General features: G+C 44.2%; 1 protein-coding gene across 1 annotated transcript in view; it reads left to right on the top strand.

The window, feature by feature from the left end:
• The window catches only part of ARSB (arylsulfatase B), a 167840-nt gene extending 143052 nt beyond the window's left edge, over window positions 1–24788 (top strand). The window contains exons 7-8 of the mRNA XM_032335888.1: window positions 22160–22282; window positions 23089–24788. Of these exons, the coding sequence (XP_032191779.1) occupies window positions 22160–22282; window positions 23089–23354 (389 nt within the window). The 3' untranslated portion in view covers window positions 23355–24788. The remainder of the gene's footprint in view (window positions 1–22159; window positions 22283–23088) is intronic.
• Window positions 24789–25318: the final 530 nt, after the last annotated feature.

Raw genomic sequence — 25318 nt, forward strand, 5'->3', positions numbered from 1 at the left:
AGCTGACTGGCAAACGTCTGATCTCGGCCAGATGCAAAATTGCTATATGAGGCCATGGGCGCTGTGGTCATGTTGTCATTTTTCACTTGCTCTGAGCACCGGTTTGTTTCGTTACTGCTGACTGCTCTCAGTCCCTCAGTAACATGGGAGGGTGGTGGAGACGGGGAGGGGAGTAGCTTTTATAATAACAATAACAATGACAGTAACAGTAACGGCTCCTGTATTTACCCTCTGTTTTGTGCCTGGCCCTGCCTGGGCATTTTGCACTGGGCCCTCTAATCCTCACAGCAACCCCAGGAAGGGAGGTGATAGTATTACTCCTGTTTTACAGAGAAGTAAAGCAAGTCCAAGGCTGCACAGCTTCAAGTCCAGCTATGCCCAAGGCTGCACAGCTGGGCAGGGGCAGAGCTGGGATTGCAGGCCCTCAGGGCACCTCCAGCCCTGCCCGTCTCGCAGCAGTAGAGAACTGCTCTTCTGTAGCATTCCTTGCCACTCTGTCTGGTGTGAACATGGACCCAAGCCCGCGGAGCTGGGTGGTGGCTGCTGAGTGAACGGGGAGGTGGGGGACAGGCAGAAGACTCCAGTCAGCCCCACTGAGTCGGGGGCATCCCAAGGACCCGTCCTTCCCTGGCCCCTGGCAGAGGCCCCCGGTAGAAACCGCCCTTCTCTGCCTCCCCTTCAGGATCTGCTCCTGGAAAGCATTTGGGTAATTACAGCTTCCATTTCTGCTTTGCTTGTTGGTTTTAGTATATTATCTGCCATGTCAGGAGATTGCCCTTATCCTCTGCACTCTTGTCCCTTCCTCCCAGGAGCCGTGTCAGCCAGTGTGACAGGTCGGGGGAGCTCTGTGATTTCTGTCTCTGCTGAGTCACATGAAAGTTAGGCACTTCCCAGCCCCTCCTGTCCTCTCTGGCTTACCCTCTGCTTTCTTCCTCACGAGAAGCTCACGTGACTCCACTGACCGAGTCCTCGACCCTCAGTGGTAGTAGGCGTGGAGGGGGTGGCAAGGGAAGGAAGGGGGAGTGAACTAGTTTGATGACAAAAATTCTCCCTAAGTTGGAGTGAAATATTCGTTTACTTTTCACTCCATATTTTCCTCACATCAGAATGAGCAGTTACTAATCCTGAGAGATACTCTCTCCCCTGGTGTTGTCTTCTTTCTGCAGGAGTCTAACGCTGCTTGTATCTTATGTGAGTTCCTTGAAACTAAAAGGTATTTCTCTTTTATCCCCCAAACATTACTGGCTAAAGAGTCTTAGAGCCTTTCAGGCATCCTGCTTATACTCTTGACTGCCCAGCACTGCCGGGCACCCTGACCCGTGCTGCCCGCTGCCCTCAGGTACCCTCAGGGAACAGACCCTCCTGCGACCAGGAGCTCCTTGCCTGCAGGGAGTGGCCCTGGAGCAGTTCCCAGCCGTATTTGGTGCTTAACAAGTAGTCACTGCGTGGAAAGAAATCAGTTCCCAGTAAGGTACAAATATTTGGTGAAATAATGAGACAAATGTATTCCATGGGGAAAGGATTCTAGTCTCCACAGAGCTTATATCCTCTGAACCTCCAGGAGGCATGTGGGCTGGATGAAGTAGGAACGTGGTCATAAGCCAGGGAGCAGGTGTTTAATCCAAGCCCTCCAGCCAAGGAGGAACTTGGATGCTCTGACCTCAGGGAAGCTGGCAAAAGCAGAGGGGCCGGGGGTAGTGCCAGTCCAGGGTCGTTCTCGGCTTCCACTGGCACACTTAGGGCTGCACACACTTGTCTGTGCCAGCCCCCAGCTCCGACAGCTTTACTGGCCCAGTAATTACCTCCCGATCAAGGGAGGTATGGATGTGTGTGGAAATCACTTTTTAGTAGCAAATATTTCTTCTGGAAAAAGCCCTGGTAAGCTGCCAGCTTTCTCACAAGTGTTCAAAGGATACCAGGGGCCTGATAAGCTAATTTAATCGTATGAATATGAGAAGTGTCCCCAGCGCAGAGTGAAATGTGTTAGAGTGATCATCAGAACTGGATCTCCAGCTCCAATGTGTGAGTAAAAACTGCTGTCCATAAGAACAGAGGAGTCGCCCAGGAAAAGGGAACGTGCTTCTTCTCAGGTCCCAGGAACCCCACTCCTTACTTCTCTGAGGAAGGCTCTTCATCTCATCCAGATACGTGCTGCACTCTCAGAACAGACATAACCAAGTGCGATGTGGGTGTCTCTTCCACAGACTTACACACAGCCGCCCGCCTCTCTGCCCACTCAGGAGAAAGGACTCTGGAGTCAAGATCTTAGGACATACAGGTTTACCAAAGATCATCACAAGATGCCCCTTAGGTCCAGCAGTAGAAATGCAGGTTTTCCCTGGCCACAGATTTAAAATTATGTTCCCTCTCAGCTATCAAGGCAACCAGAAGAGTCCAGACCTTTTTGGCAGGACCCACTACTGAAGCTGGACCTCAGACACCAACTTATTGGGTCAGGGACTTCCCTTCTGTTTCCTTATCTACACGAAGGACAGCTCTGGAGATGTGATGTCTGAGGGACCCCGGGAGCTCGAACAGTCTTTATTCCGTAGCTGCCAGCTCCTTCATTTTTCTCATATCATTTCCCTACACCGTGTTCTTCTGCAGTGACTCTGTCTGGGGTGTGAACTGAGATGTCAGTGGTATACCCAAATGTGTATTTCCCACAGTTGTGTCTTGCCTGCTGCTCCTTCCTGTCTGTCCCCAGTCGGGTCACTCTCAGGTCTTACCAGAACCTGGGAGCACCAGGCATTTGCTTAATGGGCACTGATGATTAGATCCCTCCAAAGTGCAAGGTACTAGGTGAAGAGTATAGTGACCAACAAAACAGCCATGGCTTCTGCCTTTTGGGGATCATATACTTTTATAGGGAGACATAGGAAATAAAGAAATATGTAATTGCAAATTATAATAAATACGGGTTATGAAAGATGAACAGGGGTTGACCGACTTTCATTTAGGTCATGAAAAAAAAGGCTGCTCTAAGGAAGTAGTATTTGATCTGAGAGCCGAAAATGAAGTTAGCTGGGCCAGGAGCCCATAGGAAGTCTTTCAGGAGGAGGGAAGAGCAAATGCAAAGATGTCTGCCGCAGGGAAGGGCTGTATAGACCAACAGAGCTTGGTGCTGCCAAAGAATGGAAGAAACCAGCAGGTCTGGAACATAGTCAGGAGGGAGGGGCATGCAATGGAGGAGGGATGGATTATAAGGCCGGCTAGTGGAGCAGACGGAAAGGCCATGCTAATCCCATTCACACAGGCATCTCTCATTCATGCAGAGAACAAAATGGGTCTCCTGAGCACCAGACAGCTCTTGTCCAAGTGGTGTTTGGAGAACCACGGCTGCTTCCATCTCGTGGCCCCCACCGTGTTTAATGAGCGGCCAAGGCCGGTCTGCTTGTCTGCATGGAAGCTTGTGCACAGGAGAATTTTCTGGGCCCAGGCCTGCCTGGGAGTCTGCCCTCTCATCGTTCATATTCTGCCAGCAGAGCCTAAGGGCAAGGGAGCAAGGAGACGCAGTGGGACTGTGATCCGCGGAAGGAGACGCGGCAGGTGACGCAGGCCCTGGACACACTGGAAACACACCTGCGGGTAAATCCCTCACCACGTCTACACCGACGTGTTCAATCGCTCATGTCACAGTGTGTCTAAACCTAGTTCACCATTCCCGTCAAAAAGCAGCTTTGCCCTCACTTTCTTCTTTCAGTGGTGCCATTCCAGACCTAACAGTCCCCTTTTCTCCTGCTCTGTTGGTCACCAAGGCTTTCCCTCTATCTCCTGGTTTCAATTCTGGCCTGTCGAGGCTCTCTGGCACGTCTTCTGCTGTCTTCTGCTGATAGCAGGCTCGTTTGCAGTGTGGACTATCCTCTCCCAGGGACAGTTTTTCCCAGCTATGGTGTTGTCCCAGTATTGAGTCATCTGAGAAACTTATTAACCACATCACAGTGAGCATGAAGATGAAGCTTTCTAAAAATGTGCCTTTCATTTCTGCTCCAAAAGTTGTGACTGGTTTCCAATTACCTGTTGAAAAAAGTTCTTACTTCTGTAGTTTGGGGGAACTGATTGAATGCATCCTTCTGTGTCCCCCGCAGCCAGCCAGGATGCCGGACTGTCTTCCATAATGACCACATTTAGGGACTTCCTGTCTGGTGCTCCTCCCCTCTGCCTGGGACACCCTCTTCCACTCTGTCCACTCCTACTAGTCCTTTACTGCCAGCCCGCCTTCCCCAGCCTCATCTCTCCCAGGAAGATTTCCCTTCCCCTACTCAGCCAGAAATAAGCTTTCTGTCTTTGCAATTCTGCGACACTCCCCCCAGCCCTTTGCACAATGGCTTGCAAATGCTTTGTTCTCAATTAGTACTTAAATGATTTCAGTTATGTGCCACTCCTTTGGCATTTGTCATGTCTTGCCTTTCACTGACCTCTATCCTTCCAATTAATTATAAACTTCCTAAGTAAAGATACTTTTTCTGTATCTAAAATTGTACGTGGCACATCCTCAAAAAAACTAATAAATGCTTTTCTGTAATTCCCATGACACCTTGCACGGTTCCTTCAACAGAGCAGGTGTTCAAAACGTTCTTGTTGGTTTCTTCTTGTTGTTTTCCTACATGATACCTTCATAAATGCAAAGCTTCAGTCAGTTTAGGGGGAATGCTTTTGCTGGGAATTCCAGCCCCATAGAGAGACCTTTGGGCAAGATACTGGGTGAGGAGTCAGATTGCCAGTGACTGTCTGGCCCTCTGTAGGCAGCTTCCTGTTTTGCTTCTTCTGCCCAGTTCTGGGTTTGTCATGGTGCAAATATTCCCACTTCTGCATTCACAATGCTCCTTTTCCATAAAGGAAGAAGAAGGAAATGGAGAAGAAGAAGGTGTAAGAAGGGGTAGAGCGTTGCCCTGGGTATCTTTTTTAAATTGTCCAAGTGACAAGCTATACTAGGGCCAGGAGACAGCATCAAAGCAAGCAGCCCTATTTTCAGAATGTGCTTTGGCTCTGCGGGGTTTCGTTCACCTAGACTATCATCGTGCAGTAGGTGAACCCCCGAGATGATAGGAGACCCCTCCATTCCATTTCCCAATCTCTCCGATTCTCAACATTCTTGAGTCAGATGGAGAATTCAGTTCTGTCTTGTTTTTCCCTGTATCTTAATTGGTTTTCCATATGCAGGTCTCAGAAGTGAGGTTTAACTCTGCACATCGTCCCTTAATGTGAGTGGGCTAACACTGGTTGGGGGATTGGAGGCGGGGAGAAGTGATAGCAATGCTTAGCGTCAAGTCCCTCCCACCTGCTTTGGGCTTCAAATAGAGAGCAAATGACTAATGGGGAGAAAGTGTCCCCCCAGAGGGGGATGGCCAGCACAGGGTCAGATGCTACCCTTTCTGTGAATCCCTTCCCGAATGTGTGTGGGGTCCCTGGCGGCCAGCACCCTTCCGGAATCACGTTTGGGCTTATGGATGTGAATGTTAGTGCCGGTGTTTTTGGGAGAACACTGGGGCTTTGGGAATCCTGGGGTGTCTGCGTGTTGGACAGAGCATTGAAGCGGGTGCGCTCTGGAACCAGATTTTCTCAAGTGGGTCTGAGGACTCGGTGGTGGCGCTTTGACCCTTCATTCTCTCTAAATCAGTTGCAGAGCAAAGACCCCATCTTTGCTTACCTTCTCAAATGTGCTTCTAGTTTTCCTTGGAAAGAGATTGTGTTCCGAATCCTGGTTCATGTGGGTCCCAGAGAGTCTCAAAATAGAAAACATCCTTCGTTTCAACCGGGCTGCTGCCAAGAACCAGGCTCGGCTGGAGAGAGTGGTCTCAGATGTTTGCTTTTTTATCTTTGGCAGGCAGCACCTTGTGGTCCTCATTTCAGTGATTATAGGGTTGGTATAACAGGCTGGGGTTGGGGCTGCCAGAAGAGCAGTGCTGTGCAGGGCTGTCCTTGGAAAGGTGCCAACTGGCCTTAGCTTTCTGCACTGTAATTGTTGGCACCGCCGCCCCAGCCTGAGCTCCCAGGGTCAGGAAGGGCGGCATCCCCGACCTGCCCAGAGAGGCCAGGCCCACCTGACAGCCATCACAGGGCCCCCTTTCCAAAGTAAGTATTAAATTAGCATTTTTTCTTCCGTATCCAGAAAATGTGCTCAGAGCTTAGGTACGTCTTTCCTGCGTGCTGGAATATGAATAGTACAACCCAGGAAGAGAGAAGTCTTCAGCCAAGCATTTTGGACCATGAGGCTTTGTGGTTGGGATTTCACTAAATGCCATGTTGGGGGGCGGGGGAGCCTTTCTCCTTTCATCCCCCGCCAGGGAACAGACGACCCAGCCTGGTTCATGCTCATCATCTTAATCACAGGCTGAAGATGAATATTTTTGGTTAGTTTCCCTTTTTTCATATATACACAGGACCTATTTATAGCTATTTGCTGACGGACTCTACCAATTACTTTAAAAACTTGTATTTAGAGAGAGAGAAAGCGAACACGTGAATGACGAGGAGAGCCACAGTTCTGCCTTGGATTAGCCTGTTGTGGGGCAGGTCAGAATAGAGGTGGTAGTTGGCCCTTGATGACGTCAGCACTGGACATGATCATCTGTTATGACTTTAATTGAGGGATGATTAGAGAAAAGACATGCTCTTCTGTCTTGTCCTTGTTCTTACAAGCTTACCGGATCCCTTGTGCGTGTTTATTCTGGGCACCGTGTGTCGCAAGCCCAGCGCAGTTGCTGTGTCCACAGTCATCGCTGACATCCTCTTTGCCTCATCCCGTGCTCTCTTTCCCTGTGTTCTCAGACTTTCCTTCTCCCTGGCAGTAACCATTTCCTCCGTGGAATATTTTCCGTGGTTTCTAAGGCATTTTTCCAGTCTAACTCCACTTCCTCAGTCCTTTGGAGGCCCCTCCTCTCTGCTTTGCCTTTCAAAGGTTGGTTCTCTCCAAGGATCCATACTCTACCTCTTTGTCTTCTCATCCCATACATTTCTATCACTGTCACTACAGCAGGAGGCTGCGGAGAGGAGGCAGCCAGCGTGGGAGTCCAGGACTTGACCATATGTGGGTTACATGAGAGTGGAGCTTTCTTTTTCTTCTTTGAAGATTTTATTTATTTTATTTTTGAGAGAGAGAGAGAGAGCACAAGTGCACACAAGTAGGGGCAGCGGCAGGCAGAGGAAGAAGCAAACTCCACACTGAGCAGAGAGCCCGATGTGGGACTCAGTCCCAGGACCCTGAGATCATCCCCTGAGCCAAAGGCAGATGCTTAACCAACTGAGCCAGGCAGGTGTCCCTGGAGAGGAGCTTTCAATGAAGCATCTTAGGGATTTCTCTGCCTGCCACCTCTACTCTTCCCTCTGGGCACAGGCTGAAGAAATGCAGAGCGGCTCAGGTGGCCCCGGAAAGGAGGTGGAGCCAGAGAGAGTATATGTACTATTGTCCAGGGACGAGAGAGGAGGGGCAAGCTGAGGCTTAAGGTTGAGGCTGTTTTGATGACAAAGGCCAGAAATAGAAGAAGGATGTCCATTTCCCTGTCTACAAATCCAAGATTGCAACATGATTGAGGTGCAGCCTGTGTGTGAGGCCAGACGCCTGGACTCAGGCCCTTTGGTGGCCTGGGCAGGTCAGCCTGGGTTAGAGGCATGGACAGTTGGACAGAACAAAGCGATCTCTGGGTAGGAGATAAGATTCTGGAGCCTAGAATGCCCAGGGGAATGTCAAGAATTGAACCTGGGGGAATGAAAACATTTAAGAGATGAACAGAGAAAGAAAAGCAAAGGAGACTAAAAAGCGGTCTCAGGTAGGAGTAAGAACTGGTCCTGATTGAGCACTCTTGGTGCCAGGCACCGAGGTAAAGTGTTTTGCCTGCATGTTCTCATTTAGAGACTGGAAAGGAGGAAGACATCACAGGGAGAGGAGAATTTCAAGCAGACAGACACGCCCTGGATCATCTCTGTTACACTTTATCTGTCCTGTTCCTCCTGTGCTTTGGAGCCCAGCTCAAGGAGCACTGCTTTCCTGATCCTTCTATGCAGTTTGTATCTCCTTTGGAATCATCTGGCACCTCATACATTTCATTCACCGGCCCACAAATGTTTATTCCACTGTTTTAGAACTGGTGGTGTTTAATGACATTATTTTATTATTATCTTCTGGACTCAAGTTTATTCATTCTGAAGACTTAGGATCTAGCATGTAGAGTGATCACTGAAATAAATATTTGTTTAACAGGCAAATGAATCAGCAATATATATAGTACGTTTATTCAGGGTTCAATGTGAACCAGTGTCTGAGAAGATGTCTCTGACAACCTGTTTCAGACAGATTTGCTAAACTTCCTGGGACAGTCGGGGGCTGAGAACTCATTGAATGCTTGTTTTCTGTTGTTTGGGTTTCCGGTGTTGCATTGATGCTGGTGGCTGATGCCAGACATTAACCCACTGTTGGAGTTCGCTCTGACATAAGCACACACATTCTCTGAATACTTATCATGCACAATTCAATAATGATTAACAATTGAACTCCGTCTAGGCTGAGCAAGCCACATCAAAGTTCCTTTTTCATTAGGACTTTTAAAATATCAAATATGGACTGAATGAGTAGGTGTTGAAGAAACTGACTTTGTAAACCGAAAATCATAAGCCCAGATTCATTTGAAATATGTCATGTGGCATGCATATATAAAAATTATGAGCATTTTGATTTTCCCCTTGTAGGTAATAAATAACATCTGTAATATTCCTCCTCACCTTTTTCTGATTAGCTTTATGTCTGGCATATTTTCCCCAGCACTCCTGTTTTGTGTTGCAAGGATTTCGCCAGGGAGACAGGATTCTAAAGTGGTGTGGGTGTAACAGAAGACTTGCAGCAATCAGGTTTAAGTCCAGAAACAAGGGGCACGATGAGTTTGGTGGGGGTAACTTTAATGCTTATCAGGCCTCTCTATGTTCCCTTTCTCCGGGGTGCACACCGTGGGAGTACCCCTTGAGGGCAAAGGGGCAAGTGACCCATAAGCCAGCTCCACCGTACCCCAGTGCTGGCGTAGCTCCCTAGGCCCCCTCCCTCCGCACCTGTGCCCACGTGGGGGCATCCAGCAGAGGGCCTTGGGCCGTGGTTAAGTCCTGAGGTGACTGTGAGGGGGTCAGGTGATCCCAGTGGACAGCCAGAATTGAGAATCCCTGATCTGTTTCACTCTGTTTTCACAATTTTAACCAGACATCTTGTTTAGCATACATAATTTAGGTGGTATTGGCATGTTTTTTCCCCACAGTTTTCTTCATTCATTTTAAAACCACTTTACTATTTTTTAAAGATTTTTATTTACTTATTTGAGAGAGAGCAAGTGCATGTGCATGCATAGGGCAAGAAGCAGAGGGAAAGGGAAAAGCAGACTCCGTGCTAAGCACAGAGCCTGACTCGGGGCTTGGTCTCAGGACCCTGAGACCATGACCTGAGCCAAAATCAAGAATCGGCTGCTGAACTGACTGAGTCACCCACACACCCTTCACTGAGAGAAATCACTTCATTAAGATGTAATTGACATCCAAAAAGCTGTGGATATTTAATATTTACAACTTGATGAGTTCTGAAGCTGTTGCTACAATCTGTGTCATATACGAACTCCAGAAGTTTCCTTCCATCCTGCTATTATTTTCCTTTGTATATATGTGTATATAGGCGTGATAAGAACACTTAACACAAGATCTACCTTCTTAGCAAGTTTTTAATTTTTTTTTTAAAGATTTTATTTGTTTGACAGAGCTCACAAGTGGGCAGAGAGAGGGGCAGGGGAAGCAGGCTCCCCGCTGAGCAGAGAGCCTGATGCTGGGCTTGATCCTAGGACCATGAGATCATGACCTGAGCAGAAGGCAGAGGCTTAACCCACTGAGCCACCCAGGCGCCCCATCTTAGCAAGTTTTTAAAGACACAGTATAATATAAACTATGCTCACTGTGCTCTACAGTAGAATTCTAGGACTTATGCATCTTTTTTTTTTATTTATTTATTTGACAGACAGAGATCACAAGTAGGCAGAGAAGCAGGCAGAGAGAGAGAAGGAAACAGGCTCCCTGCTGAGCAGAGAGACCGATGCAGGGCTCGATCCCAGGACCCTGGGATCATGACCTGAGCCAAAGACAGAGGCTTTAACCCACTGAGCCACCCAGACGCCCCCTTATGCATCTTTCTTAACTGAAACTCTGTACCCTTTCACTTTCCCATTTCCCCGCCCAGTCTTCCCCATGATTTTCTAATAATATCTTGTTCCGGTGGCAGCTGGTCTGGTTTCACCTTTGTTACAGGTTTGAGCAGCTGTCCATACCTTGATTTTGGTGGCCATCAATCAAGGGCCATAGGTTGGACCTAAATTGAATGATTTCTTTCAGTTGGTCAATTAGTTTATCCATGTACCTAGTCGTATGGCAACTGCTCTGGGAATTCAAGAGACTTGTATTTTTATACTAACAATCAAAGAACGCTTGCCACCCCCAGGATTTCATTCCATCCTCACCATTGTCCTGTGAGGTAGGCATTATTTATCTCCTCATTTTACACACAAGAAAACAGGAACTCAGAGTAGCTAAATGACTTAATGGATTATTCATTCTAAAAGCTATTAAAATGCACAGTGGTTTGTCAGAGTTCCTTCTCAGAACTAGCGAGTAATAGTATAGGGAACGCCGCTGGCAAATTCCAAACCGTTCTGTGAATCCCAGCTTGCCGGCTGCCAGAGCCATACCCATGGCTGGCGGGGGCTTTGTCCATCTCCGAAAATTGAGTCAAAGTTTTCAGTAAAGCATCAGCTCACAGTGTGGGGTTCTAGCTTGCGTTTCATTGGGAACTATTTTTAGAGAAAAACTTATTTTTAGATCTAGAATGACTTTCAAAACAAGAATCAAAACAACAATGAACACATTTGCGTCTGGGTGTGTAAGTCCTTGCCACACAGCGAGATGAGAGGTGGCTGCGGCCGGAGCCTGCAGTTTTCAGGACGTGTCAGACCCTGAGCAGATAGAGATCCCACCCACACGTGTGCACACAGCGCGCCTCCAGACGGAGTCCAAATGCTCTGCGGAGGCCGTGCCAGCTGTGGGCAGGGGTGCTCGCACTGCCTGGCACAATGTGGACCTTAGTGACTTCAACTGCCCTTTGATTTGGGGATCTTTTGACTGGCTAGCCAGTCAAACGTCGAGAGTAAATAAAGCTTTGGTGTTTTAATTACCAGGCACATTTGGCTCATGTAATAAACAAACCCATTTGCCTGTTGGTTAGAAAAGATACCTTTTGGAATTCCATATTTAAAAATACCTTGATCACCAAATATCTGGGAATGCTGGGGGTTTTCCCCCGACTTAGCCCAAGTGAGTACGTTTTGCCGGAAGTACAACTGCATATCCCATAAAAACGTGAAGGTGGCTTCCCAGCAGCAAGGAATAAACTGGGTCATTAGAGGCAAAATAAACTTTTAGGCTGGTCTATGTAAATTATATATGTGATCAAAACCAGAAAGAGCTCAGTAAAAATGAAGGACAGCCCACGCAGCCAGGCAGAAAAGGGACGAAAGCCTCAAGTAGCAAATGAAAGCTGCACTATTAATGCTTTCTCCCCCTGACCCTGTTCAAACTCTGGAACATGCGTGTAGGGGAGCAAATATAGGTCCTTTCCAGACCCAGACCAGAGAAGCGGTTTGTTTGGTTTGGATTTTAGTGCAGAGCATCTTTCCCTTCGCCCCCCATCCACGGTATAATAATGACTTCTGCCTACTTTTCTCCTCTTTGTAAGGTCTTCAGTAAAAGAGAATATAAAAGAAAAGAACCTATCTTATATTGATAATAGCTACCATTCAGTGACCATCATTACCAGCCATTTTTACCTATTTCATAGAGCAAGGATTAAACAAGTTAATATATATGGAACACTTAACAGCATTTTATAAGCATGTAGTGAGTGCTTTTAAGTATTAGCATCATTACCTTTAATGTTGACAATGTTGATGATAGTCTTATAACATACCAGATACTGTGCTAAGCACTGGCTATGCCTTCTCTCACCTGCAATGACTATATTACTTTAATATAGTAAATTGAGGCAGGGGGAATTAGGAAAGTTGCCCAAGATTGCAGACTCGTATCAAAACCATTTATTATGCATGTACTATATGACGGATGTAGTGCTAATGTACATTTTCGCATATCCGCACATTTAGGCTACACAACAGTCCTGTGAAATAGATGATATTATCCCCATTTTACAGATGAGGGAATGTAGGTCCAGGGAGATCTGCTAACCCTGATGCTTACATAGCCGGTGAATAATGGAGCTGAGATTTGAACCCAAGCAATCCCACTCCAGAAGGGCTTGCTATGTCCTGCCGCACACTGTGGCCTTCTGTGGACCACTGGGCAGGGACCTCACTAGGATTGCAGGCCCTCTCCTTGCCCTGAGTCCCACCCCTTGCTGTACTTTCCTGAAGGCTCACAGCATTAACTCTTCCCAAGCCACATTCTCCAGCCACACCCAGTGTATATTTGAACAATAGCCCGGAGAGGAAGAGACCCAGACCATCCCCTTCACCCCTGCCCTGATGCTTAGGACTCCTCCTTCCCTGCCTTATTTTCTCTAGCCACGAAAACTTTGTTTCTACGAACTTTCCTCTTCCTTGCAAGTCAGCGAACGTATTTATTTTATTTAAGCCTTGTGTAGCTAAAAGCCTCCAGGGGTTATACACCAAAATGTTAACATGCAGCTAATAAATTTAGAGATAGTTTAAATTTTCCTGTTTGTACGTTTCTGTGTGTCTAACTTACATACAAGAAATGTATAAATTACACAGAAAAATAATGTATTTTATAAAATAGAGTCATAGACTGTATTGGACAGTAGTTTCCGAAGAGTGAGGAGGGTGTGTTGTACAGTCAAGAAAACAACATTGCCTTTTATGAGCCCCGGAAGATTAGAAGTATCCCGTGGGACCACTGGGTCCCTTTCCCATCCGGTCAATCCATCACCACCACTAATTCGTGTCTTTCCAGTTGTCATTTAGCTGCAGATCCTTTTTTCAAACAAAAATGTAGAGAAGTATAATGTATTTAGCAAATATTACAAATTCTTCCTTAAGTGTTAACCAGCATCGACTGAAATAAAGACAGGGAACCTGGACCCTGCCCCCTGACTCACTGTCCCACATAACCAATTCCTAAGGTGCTTCTGGTACTTCTTCTGGTTCTGGAGAACACATTCCCCACTGGAAACCACAGACCCATCTCATTTCTAGAAGCTCCAACTCGAACTCCTTCTGGTTTCCCAAGGTTGCTCAGATAAGGAGCTCTAGAAGTTTACTACCTGTGATGTAAGAGAGTGATTTCCTTTGCTAGCCTGAAAATGTTTTGTTCATCTCCTTTTTTATATCCAACATCAGTACATGTGACTGGTCCATCTTATGACTGTGTATGTCTTTCTGGCCAGAAAGCTCTATCTCAGTGGTATCTTTCAGCTCGGAAGGAAATGAGAAAGATTTTTTTGTTAATGCTTTTCTTCGAACCCTAGTTTCTGCTCAGAGATTAGCAAATCCAGTGTCCTTTTGTCTCCATTAAGCTGTTTGCCTGACTCTCAGAATATGCTAAAAACCACGGAATTTTACACTCTAAAGGGGTGAATTGTGTCTTATGTAAATTATCTTAATAAAGCTTTTAGAAAAAGAAGTCTAATTTTATTTTTTTTAAGATTTTTATTTATTTATTTGACAGAGAGAGAAATCACAAGCAGGCAGAGAGGCAGGCAGAGAGGGGGAAGCAGGCTCCCCAATGAGCAGAGAGCCCGATGCAGGGCTTGATCCCAGGACCCTGAGATCATGACCTGAGCCAAAGGCAGAGGCTTAACCCGCTGAGCCACCCAGGTGCCCCAAAAGAAGTTTAATTTTAAAAAACACTTAAATTCCTCTCGTTCCTCCCTGTTGATGTGAAGAAAAGTGACAGTTTCTCAGGCTGGCTTTTTACCCTCCCTGAGGCTATTTCACAGCCTACCAACCGCCTCTGACAGCACTTTGCTCCCTGTCCTTCAGAGGCTCTCCATCGCTGACTGCTTCTCCCATTCTTCAAGCTAAAAGTACCTTCTTCACCTTCTGTTTGCCCAATTTTCAGTGATCTGTTTCAGTGATCATCGTTGAGTGCTTGTCCTTGATGTACCTGGGCACTGGGTAAGGCCTTGGGGTTATAGGGCTAAGTCAGACCTAGTCTGTACCCTACATTGTTTTATGCTAGAAGAGGGCTCGTGTGGTAGATAACAAAAATGTGTATCTTTCAGGTCCTGCCTCTAGTCCCACTTTCTTCATCTATCCTTCCTGTGTGCTTCAGCCTTTATCAACTTCTTCCTACCGTTATCTTTTATAATATTTGCTTTCTGACCTTAATGATATTCTTCCTGATGGGATTTATTCAACCATTTTATATGTACTGTCTTCCTAATTAATTTGTATGATTCCAAATCCACAGTTCCCTCGTGTATGGTTTTCTCTTGTAGCTATGACAAATTACCACAAACTTTGTGGCTTAAAAGAACACAGACATATTGTCTGACAGTTTTGTTGGTCGAAGTTCCATATGGGTCTCATAGGGCTAAGGTCAGGGTTTCAGAAGTGCTGTATTCCCTTCCAGATGTTCTAGTACAGAATCCATTTCCTTTGCCTTTTCCAGGCCCTGGGACCACCCACATTCATTAGTTCATGGCCCCTCTTCCATCTTCAAAGTCAGCAACACTGCCTCTCAGACCCATCTCCCTCTGACCAAAGTCAGGAAATCGTCCCTGCTTTTATGGAATCATGGTTAGGTTGGGCTCACTCAAATAAGAGATAACCTCCACATTGCAAGTCCTTACCTTTAGACATATGTGCAAAGTTTCTTTTGCTATCTAAGGTAACAGCCCACAGGTTTCAAGGAGGCTAGAACATGGACATCTTTGAGAGTCACTATCTTGCCCTTTACCCTCTTTTATACTTTTTTGTATTACAAATGAAATGGATGGAAAAATAAAATGTGCAAACACTAAAAACAATGACAACAGCTAATAATCTGTACATCAAAGTAGACTTAAAGGGGAAGCTGTTGTTGGAAATAAAGAAAAACTTTTAGGGGCATCTGGGTAGCTCAATGGGTTAAGCCTCTGCCTTTGGCCCAGGTCATGATCTCAGGGTCCTGGGATCGAGCCCCACATCGGGCTTTCTGCTCAGCAGGGAACCTGCTTCCTCCTCTCTCTCTGCCTGCTTCTCTGCCTACTTGTGATCTCCGTCTGTCAAATAAATAAATAAAATCTTTTAAAAATAAATAAGTAAATAAAAATTTTTAAAAAATCATTTAAAATAAAAACTTTTCAAAACTATAAAAAAGAGGAATCTGCCAAGAAATAATAATGGTTCCAAATGGGTAATTCCTTAATAATATAGTCTCAAAAGATAGCAAAACTTGGAGGAGAAATAAACAAATTCTCAGTCACAATAAGAAATTTTCTACATAATTCTCATTAACTATTACAACAAGCAAACAAACCAAAAAGTGAGTACAGATGTAAAATATTCAAACAGTATAATTAACAAACTATGATATTTATGGATCACTACACCCAGCAACTTGAGAATACATGTTCTTTTTTTCACACATGAGAATGGAACATTATACAGCATACTGGGCCACAAAGCAAGTAGAAACACATTTCAAAGGATTTAAATCATATACAGTACATCTAACAGGATTCTAAATTTAGAATTTTATTTTTAAAAAAATCTATGGATCTATTTCCTACTCATAATGGAATTAAACTGGAAATTAGTAACAAAAGGATAAAAGGAAATTCTCAAATGTTTGGACATTAAGAGATACACTTTTGAATAATCCATGAGTCAAAAAGGAAATCACAATGAAAATTTGAGAATATTTTGGTCTGAATAACAAAGATGCATATTTAAAGCTTGCATGATAAAAATAAACTGGTGCTTGGATGAAAATTTATATTATTAAATGTATATATTAGAAATAGAGAAGTACTGAAAATGAAATACTTGGGAAACTATAAATAGAAAAGCAAATTAAGAGGTGCCTGGGTGGCTCAGTCAGTTAAGGATCTGACTCTTGAGTTTGGCTCGGGTCATGATCTCAGGGTCAAGAGAGCAAGCGACAAGTTGGGCTCCATGCTGGGTGTGGAGCCTGCTCAAGATTCTCCCTCCTTGCTCCTACTCTTTGCCCCCACCCTCTCTCTCTCTCTCTCTCTCTCAAAAAAAAAAAAAAGAAGAAGAAGAAGAAGAAGAGGGGGCCGGGGTGGCTCAGTGGGTTAAAGCCTCTTGCCTTTGGCTTAGGTCATGATCCCAGGGTCCTGGGATCGAGCCCCGCATCAGGCTCTCTGCTCGGCGGGAGGCCTGCTTCCTCCTCTGTCTCTCTGCCTGCCTCTCTGCCTACTTATGATCTCTGTATGTCAAGTAAATAAATAAAATCTTTAAAAAAGAAGAAGAAGAAGAAGAGGAGGAGGAGCAAATTAAGCCAAAAGGAAACAGAGGGAAGGAAATAATAAAGAGAAGAGGCAAATTTACGAAATAGAAAACAAACACACTATAGAGAGGGACTACTAGGTAAAATGTTGGTTTGAAAAACTAATAAAATCAATTAACCTTTAATAAAATTTATCATGGGGAAAAAAGTGAAAAGCACACACTGCTAATATCAGGAATGAGAAGGTACTACTACAGATACTACAGACACTAAAAAGATAATACAGAGATGAAAATTTTTATGAACTAAACAAATTCCCAAATACACTTTACCAAACTAAGAAAAAGAGAAATAGAAGATCTGAAGAGTTCTATGTCTATTAAAGATATTAAATTAATAAGTAACCTGCCCACAAAGAAAACTCTAGGCCCCCATTGTTTTACAAATGAACTCTTGTAAATATCTAGGCGTAGCATCCATCTTACACAAACTTTTCAGGGAACAATTCCAGTTCATTTTATAGGACCAATATAACCTTGACTCAAAAACCTGATAATATTTCAAGAAAAATTTAATAGAGCAATTTTTGTCTTAAGCATAAGTGCAAAAACCCTAAACTAAATGTGAATCCAGGAAATATAATCAATCCCCAACAAAATGTGAATCCAGCAATATATAAAAATGACAAGCATCCTGATGAAAAGGGGTTTATTCCATAAATGCAAGGTTGGTTTAGCATTTAAGAATCAATTAATATAGTTCATTGTGTTAAAAGATAAAAGAATAATTATACGATATTTTCAGATGCAGAAAAAGTATATGGTAAAATTTAACATTCATTTATGATTTTAAAAACTTAGTGAACTGGGAGTAGGATCTTCTTTAATCTGATAATGCATAGCTATAAAAATTTTATATTGACATCATACTTAATCGTAAAATATTAAAAGCTTTTCCCCAGAAATCAGGAATGAGATAGAAACTCAATCACTACTTTTATTCAAATTTATATTAGAGGTTTTGTCCAGTGTCAGTCACAAGGTAAGAAAAAGAAAACTAAAACGTGTAAGATGGGGAGAAGCAGTGTCATTATTTGCAGGTGACATGATAGGATGTGTAGATAATCCAAAGGTTCTCTAAGCAAAAGGTTAGAATTAACAAATGAATTTTGCAAAGTCACAGGGAACAGGTCAATATCTAAAAAAGCCAATTATGTTTTTATATACAGCATCCAGAGTATGAAATCGATTTTTAAATGTTGTTTATAGTACTAATAATCCACATTATACAACTAGGAGTAAACATAAGGAAAGATGTGTAAGACGTTTCCACAGAAAATCATAAACTATTATCAAGAGAAGATACAGGGATCCACCATACTAGTGAATTGTTTTTAAAACAGCAATACCCCCAAATTGCTCCCTGGAGTCAATACCATCATAATTGATATCCCATGCTTACCCCTTTCTCTCTGCCCGCCTTTCTGCCTACTTGTGCTCTCTCTCTGTCAAATAAATAAAAAAAATTTTTAAAAAGTGGGGGGCACCTGGGTGGCTCAGTGGGTTGAGGCCTCTGCCTTCGGCTCAGGTCGTGATCTCAGGGTCCTGGGATAGAGCCCCCTATCGGGCTCTCTGCTCAACAGGGAGCCTACTTCCTGCTTTCTCTCTGCCCACCTTTCTGCCTACTTGTGCTCTCTCTCTCTCTGTCAAATAAATTTAAAAATTAAAAATAATAATAATAATAATAATAATTGATATTCCACTAGCTAGTTTGTGAAATTGAACAAGCTACTCCTAAAATTTTTATTGAAAATGCAAAAGGCCAATCATGATGAAATCAGTCTGGAAGAACAACAAATTTGGGGACTTTATTGGCAGATAGAAGAACGTATGATAAATTTATAGTAATTAAGATAGTTTAGTATTAGCATAAGTATAAACAAATATCCTTATTTGTCCATAAGGATAGACAAATATCCTTATCCTACAAATAGGAGGACAGAACAGAAACTCTAGAGCTCAGCTATCCAATGCAGTAGTCACAAGTCATGTGTGACAATTAAGTTCAAATTAATTTCCTCAGTTGTACTAGCTGCATTTCTCAAGCCCAGTAGCCATGTGCAACGAGTGGTCCCTGCGATGTACTGCACAGATAGAGAACATTTCCATCAATAAAGAAAGTTCTGTTGAACTGTACTGCTTCGGAGACACTCACCACAAATGGAAATCAGGTGTTTGACAAAGGTATCCCTGCAGATGAGTAGAAAAGAATAGTCTTTTCAACAGTCTTGGTCAGATGGTAGCCATCTTTGAAAAATGAATCTCGAGTGCTGCCTCACTTCACACACAGCAATCAGTTCCCTGTGGGTTCTAACTCTGAAAGCAAGAGGCTGTGGAACCGTCATGCAAGGGAATAACATCCAGCAATGAAAATGAATGAAGTGCTGGGAACAGACTGAACCTCAACACCAAGGGTGAATCTCACAAACATTATGAGATCAGTCGGAGCCTGAGATAAAGAAGAACAGGCTGTGTGGTTTCCATTGACTCAAAAACAGGCAGAAAGAACTCATTGTTGGGTGGCAGCTACCTTTGAGAGGAGGATGGAAACTGGAGGCTGCCCACACGGGCTTCTAAAGTCCTAGGAACGTCCTGTCTCTTGAGTGGGCTGTGTCTATAGGAGTGTCCAGTCTTCATCAGCATCTTCTGTGCACTTTTTTCAATGGGTATTATTTTAAAATGTTTTTTAAAGCAACCCTTGGATTGACATGGAAAAAGAAAGATAATTCCTGCAGACTGAATGATTTTAAAAAAGTGAAGATTCTGTCTAACATGTTTAGTTAGGCATAAATTTTAAGTCTGAAAGTATCAGCTATCGGATATGGAGAAAGGGAGACATTGCTGGTCGGAGGGCCATTTGGTATGTGTTAGAAAGTTGGAAAGCTGTGCACCTTGCAACCAGTTTTGCTCCTAGACACAAATCCTAGAGAAACTTGCGCAAGGAGATGTGGAAAACAGTGCTCATGGCAGGAGAGTTTGTAGTAGGAAAAACAGAGGAATAATTGAAGTAACTGAAATGCCTAACAGAAAAATGGCTAAATAAAATATGACTTTTTATATAGTGAAATACCAAACAGTTAAAAGAAATATATATACACGAACATAATCAGAGAGCTCTAAAAATACTGCAGTGGAGGAAAAAAGCAAGTTGCAGAATATGTATAGCATAACACGCACATGGACATTTTTAAAGTATAAATCAGGTCTAGATAATTATTCTTTGATGCATGCATATGTCACTCTGTTTTTAAATGGCTGTAGGCAGGATTCACTGTGCTCTGAAACCGTGATGGCAGCAGCCCCAGGAGGAGGGGACTGAGATTGAGGACAGGGACAAATTGTCACATGGAAACTGTCCCTTTGTTTTCATTGTTGTTTCCTTTTTTTTTTTTTTCTTTTTTAAAGCAAACATGACAAAATGTTAACATTCTAGGTGTAGGCTCACGGGGTGTTAGGCAGATTATTCCTTGTAATTTTCTTTTTGTTTAATTTCTCAATAAGAAAAAAAGCAGAGTTGACATTTAGTCTTAGACTTATTTATTGTTTAGGTATTTTATGTTCCTGTTTGTTTTAAGAAAAAATGTATATAAATATAAGTATAGCCAAGACAGCTAAATTTCCTCTCCTTGTTTATGTTTTCAAAGCATGCTTGTTTGATTTAACATTCTCTGGTATCAAAATGTGTCCTTTATGCAAGCTTGTGAGGAGTAAATCATGAAGGCTCACAGTCGCACCCAGTCTGTGTATTGAGACTGCATTTCCTACAATAGACATCCTCTGTGCCTCTGTCTGGGCAAGCATCTGTTTGTATTAGAGCCAAAATATCCACAATCAGGCAGAGAAACAAAAAGTCAAAAAGATCTGCTGTTTGGTGCTAACAATTTGTTGGTATGTGATTGTGAAGACTGAAGGTCTGAAACCACTGACGTTTATTGGCTCTGTCTCCAGTATGTCCTTCCAGAGCCATTGCCACAAGACTGACTAGAGGAATGGGACCCTGTCTTTTCCCTCACAGACAGTGCTTCCCACAGGAAGCCCTGGGCATCAGCTCTGGCAGGGAGGAGGGCACTCTCAGAGTCTTTATGACAGGATGGTGGAGAGATGGGCCAGCTGCCATGGTGGAGAGGGGATTGTTCCCAACATCTCTCTCTCTCTCTCTCTCACACACACACACAGAGCTATTAGCTCTCGGGCAGGTGATCTGGCAGCATTTGAAAGTGCACCCAAGGCGATTGCTGTGACCATGTTTGAAAAGTTGACAGGTAAATATAGACTGAAAACAGAGTAGATGTTTTATAGTTAGTCCCTAAATCAAGGCCTTGAAACATACACAGGTATGAGTAAGGTTGGGGCCTCCATACCTGGCCCTCACAGATCCACCAGGATCTTTTTTTTTTTTTTTTAAGATTTCATTTATTTATTAGAAAGAGAGAGAGAGAGCACACTGGGATGAGTGGCAGAGGGAGAGGAAGAAGCAGACTCCCTGCTGAGCAGGGAGCCCAACACTGGGCTTGATTCCAAGACCCTGGGAATCATGACCTGAGCTGAAGGCAGAGGCTTGACTGACTGAGCCACCCAAGTGCCTTCTCCACCAGGGTCTTTAACTAGAGTAGAACTCAGGTCTCTCTTGCTGCACCTTAGTCACTCCTCACAAGCAGGCCACAGAGGGAGTTATTCAAAAGAAGGAACTGAGCATGCTCGTTTCGGACATTTTGTCTGTCTAATTTAGGGGCCAGACTGTCCCCAGGATATATGTAAACACTCCAGTCTGCTCTGCGCTCTGAGGAAGCCCAATGGGTGTCCAGCAAGATTGGTGATGGGTGGTTTAGTCTTTCTAAGTCAAGGGTCAGTTAGTAGGAAGGAATTTCTGCCCCAAATCTGAAGCTATCTTCTCTCCAATCAGCTTTATCAGTAAGAAAGGCGATACTTTTAGATCTAACCTTCTGGTGTCCACCTTTCAATTGGTTCCAAATTCAAGAAGGTGGGGGAGTAGCACTATTAATTGCTCCCCTCAAAAACCTAATAATCAATTAGTATAAAACCCCAAGATGATTTTAATGTAATCCATGATATAACCAAGAATTTGTATACCAAGTCATTCTTAAAACCTTAATTATCCTGTCTGAATAGTTAACTGAGCATTGCTCAGTTACTTTTAAATTTCATCAGTGTGGTTAAATAATTGATCATGGCATGATTGAACTCTCATGGCTTGAGACAGACTCCATTAAAGTGTACGTGTTATAATCTATTCCATTATCTACATAGGGATAAATATATATAGAAAATGTGTTCATCTAATTCGATCATTTAACAGCGAAAGGAAAAAAGGCACACAGAAAACAACCTGCACTGCTGTAACAGAACACTATTCCACATAAAGCCAGCTGTACGTTGGCAGAACATAGTGATTTTAAGGATGAATTAGTGTTCTAATCTCATTGGGATTCCTTTTATATTTGTGGTGGTTTATGACTGAGGTTTAATGAACTATAGCTTTCTGTTTATATTTAATAGAAGATTCATTTCTGTGGTGGGATGCGCATTTACACTCAGGCATTGAATAAAATCTACCATTCTACAAGGAGGATATTAAATGTTGATTTATAACGATGCATTTCTGTAACAGTGATCTAATGCTTCCGCACTGTTTCTTCCAGGTCCTGGGATGAGCCTGGCTCCACCAAAGGATGATTCTTCTGGCCCAGAATATTTTGCCTTCAACACTTCTCTCCATGCTGCAATTAGACACAGGAATTGGAAACTTCTCACCGGCTACCCAGGTAGAATGCTCAGCATTTCCCCCCAAGAACAGCGAGGAAAGCTTTACCAAAGTGACGACTACCTTTTGCAGCACGTACCTCTGGGTCTGCTGAATGGGGAAGAATGGTTTGATCTACTGTCCTGACAAAAGAAGACTGAAAATTAACTGCAGGTGGGGGGTGAAAGGAAGCCGCTCTAATGTGTCATGGAAAATAAGGATTTCAGAGACATGTGGTTGTCAAGGACAGCACATCTAGCTAGCAAGGAGAAACTCTGAAAGTCACATCCTCAACCAATTGCATAGCTGAGGGAGGTGGTTGCTTCCCCTGAGCACATCCCCTTAAAGTGACGTTTTTTACATACTTTTAAAACGTGGGGTGTGATGGTTAAGACCGTGATGCCTTTAAGCATTGTTTATAATGATGACATTCTTGGCATTTGTGGCCAGACAATTCTTCTTTGTCTGGTAGCGTACCATGTATTGCAAGGTATCTTAGCTTCTCTGGCCCATTGGCATGGTACGCCAGTAGCACCTCCCCTAAGTCAATGTGACAACCGGAAATTACCCTCCCCCCTCCCCCACATGCACATACGCATGCGCTTTCGTGGCCTGGAAGCCCCTGGTTGTGAAGCCATGAACCAGGTCTAGTTACAGCACTGGAAGTCAGTGTCTGAGACAGATGTAGATACTGTGTCAAGGGCCGCGTCTTTTTTACATGTTCCTGCCCGCGTCCCCACTCAGCCTTCTTCCATAGTCTTCTTACTTGAAGTTTGAACCTGCCTAGGATGCTTCTTCCCCCAGTAAGCCCTTGCATTTCTTTGCCAGGCTGTGGTTGCTGGTTTCCTCCACCATCTCAAAACAATGCTTCTGTGATACCCTCATCGGACCCACCGACCAAGACCGTCTGGCTCTTTGATATTGACCAGGACCCGGAAGAAAGACATGACCTGTCAAGAGACCATCCCCATATTGTCAAGCAGCTCCTTTCCCGCCTGCAGTTCTACCACAAACACTCAGTGCCTGTGCACTTCCCAGCACAGGACCCACGCTGTGACCCCAAGGACACTGGGGCCTGGGGCCCCTGGGCGTAAGACTTCTTCAGCCCCGGGGTGTCACACCACCTTTCTGTTACAGGTTGGACTTCAGGCCTTTACTCCTGTATCTCTCATCTCATTTTCTGTCCCAACTTGGGTTCCCCTGGCTTTCTCTTGGTCCTCAATCATGCTAAGTTATCTCATTGCAACCCCCAGTGCATTTAAGAAGCTGATAAAACCTGGAACACTCCTGTTGTTGGCCAGGGTATGTGTCTGGGGGAGAGGGTGGCCAAGTTCAACCTCTTGTTCCTGAGCCGTGGGACAGCTGGGAACTTGACTTGAAATAGGAAGTTCTTATTGAGTCCTGGAGGCTGGAACAGCTGGCTCTTTTTGCCTTGCAAGTCAGATGTTAGATCTCCCTCTGCCAATAGCTGGGTTTTATTGGAGTGCCTCATGTTCCTTGTAACAAATGTAGGGAGCAGACAGTTTTTAATGGTTCTGTTGGCCAGGGAATCTCCTGTCTGTGAGAGATCATGTTCAGGCATTCCATGTGAATAACCCTCCTTGGTTCACCCCTCACTCACTCACCCTGTCACTCATCTCATCATGGAGCATAAGGCCCATTTCATACTTACGGTCAGCATGGCAATAAGCCTGCTTTTTGGTTTTGGTTATTACAATAAAGAAATGTGTTTTTATCCCCAGTTTTTTTTTCCCCCAGCCATTGCTCATTTTGTCTAGACTTCCTGCTACCCCCTCTCCCCTGTGTTTCTTTTCCCAACCTCCTTTTGACTCAGTCATCCTGTGCCTGGGAAGGCTGCTTTGCCTCTGCACTCTGAGCACCGCTGGTTTTTGGAAGACTGTTGTGCCCTGCCTTTCTCTGGCCTCTAATGCTGAAGCTAGAGCCCTGCCCAGAGAAGGTAATCAAGTCTGGCTCTGCAGACATGCTCATGGTGGACACAAAGGGGCTGGGCGGGTGATGCTCAGGTCTGTGTCATCTGTTTGGGGAAGACTTTTATAAGTTGCCTAGAGTTTATTGTCATGGTTGTGGCTTTGTCTCATAATGTATTACAAGTTGCATGCTATTCCTTAGCAATGAGGAGAAACCCCGGGAAATAGTAACTTTGTCTTGGGATGTTGGAAATGGGAAGTTTGAAAGGAAATGGCCAGCATCTGAGATAATGGGCCTCAGGAAAGCAAAGGAGGCTACATCCATGTTTCCCTTATTTACACTTTTACTATTTGTATTGAGGTTCTGGGGTGGGGGAAAGAGGATGTGCTGTTGGACCTGCCAGCCCTTTCTTAGTCCCACTGATGTCCTACTAATGCAGATCAATCCAGATTAGCTCTCAAGAATGTCAGACTCTGAGACCTATGTGCAAAATCTATACTCTTTTTCCCATGAGCTCCACTGTTTTTTTCACTGCTTGTCACCAATGCCTGGACCAGTGCCTGTTACAAAGGAATCAGTCGGTACTTTTTTTTTTAAATGAATAAATGGACAGTTGAACAAATGAAAAAGTTGCACACCATGCAAGTGCAGCGAGCTAAACACATCCTCCAACTGTTGCTTTTCTGTTTCAAGCTGCCCTCCCAGGGTAGGAGCAGAGTATGCATATCTGGATGGTCACAGACACTCCATAGTGAAGCCATAATGTCCTCTCCAGGGGAAAAAAGGAGAAACACGCCTGCCAAAGATACTCTTTTGGCAATAACCCTCCGTTCTATTTTTTGTAGGACACTAGAAACTAAAACCAGCCAATAATGTGTGATAGGTCCTTGTGTAGTTGTCCTCCAATTCAGTAGCAATATTTTCTGGTCTCTACTAATATGCAGAGTAGTAAAACAAGATGATTGGGAGGAAATGGTGCTAGAACTAAAGACACATATTACCAACCTGTCCCCCATTCCTGGGTTGGCAAACAGCTGGTCAAAATGCCATCACCTGGCACCCCTACACCTGTGGCAGATACCATGAACTAACTGAGCCCAGATGTTTCTCTGGATCCTTCTAATCTCAG

The sequence above is a fragment of the Mustela erminea genome, chromosome 3, assembly GCF_009829155.1.
Source record: "Mustela erminea isolate mMusErm1 chromosome 3, mMusErm1.Pri, whole genome shotgun sequence".
Lineage (NCBI taxonomy): Eukaryota > Metazoa > Chordata > Mammalia > Carnivora > Mustelidae > Mustela > Mustela erminea.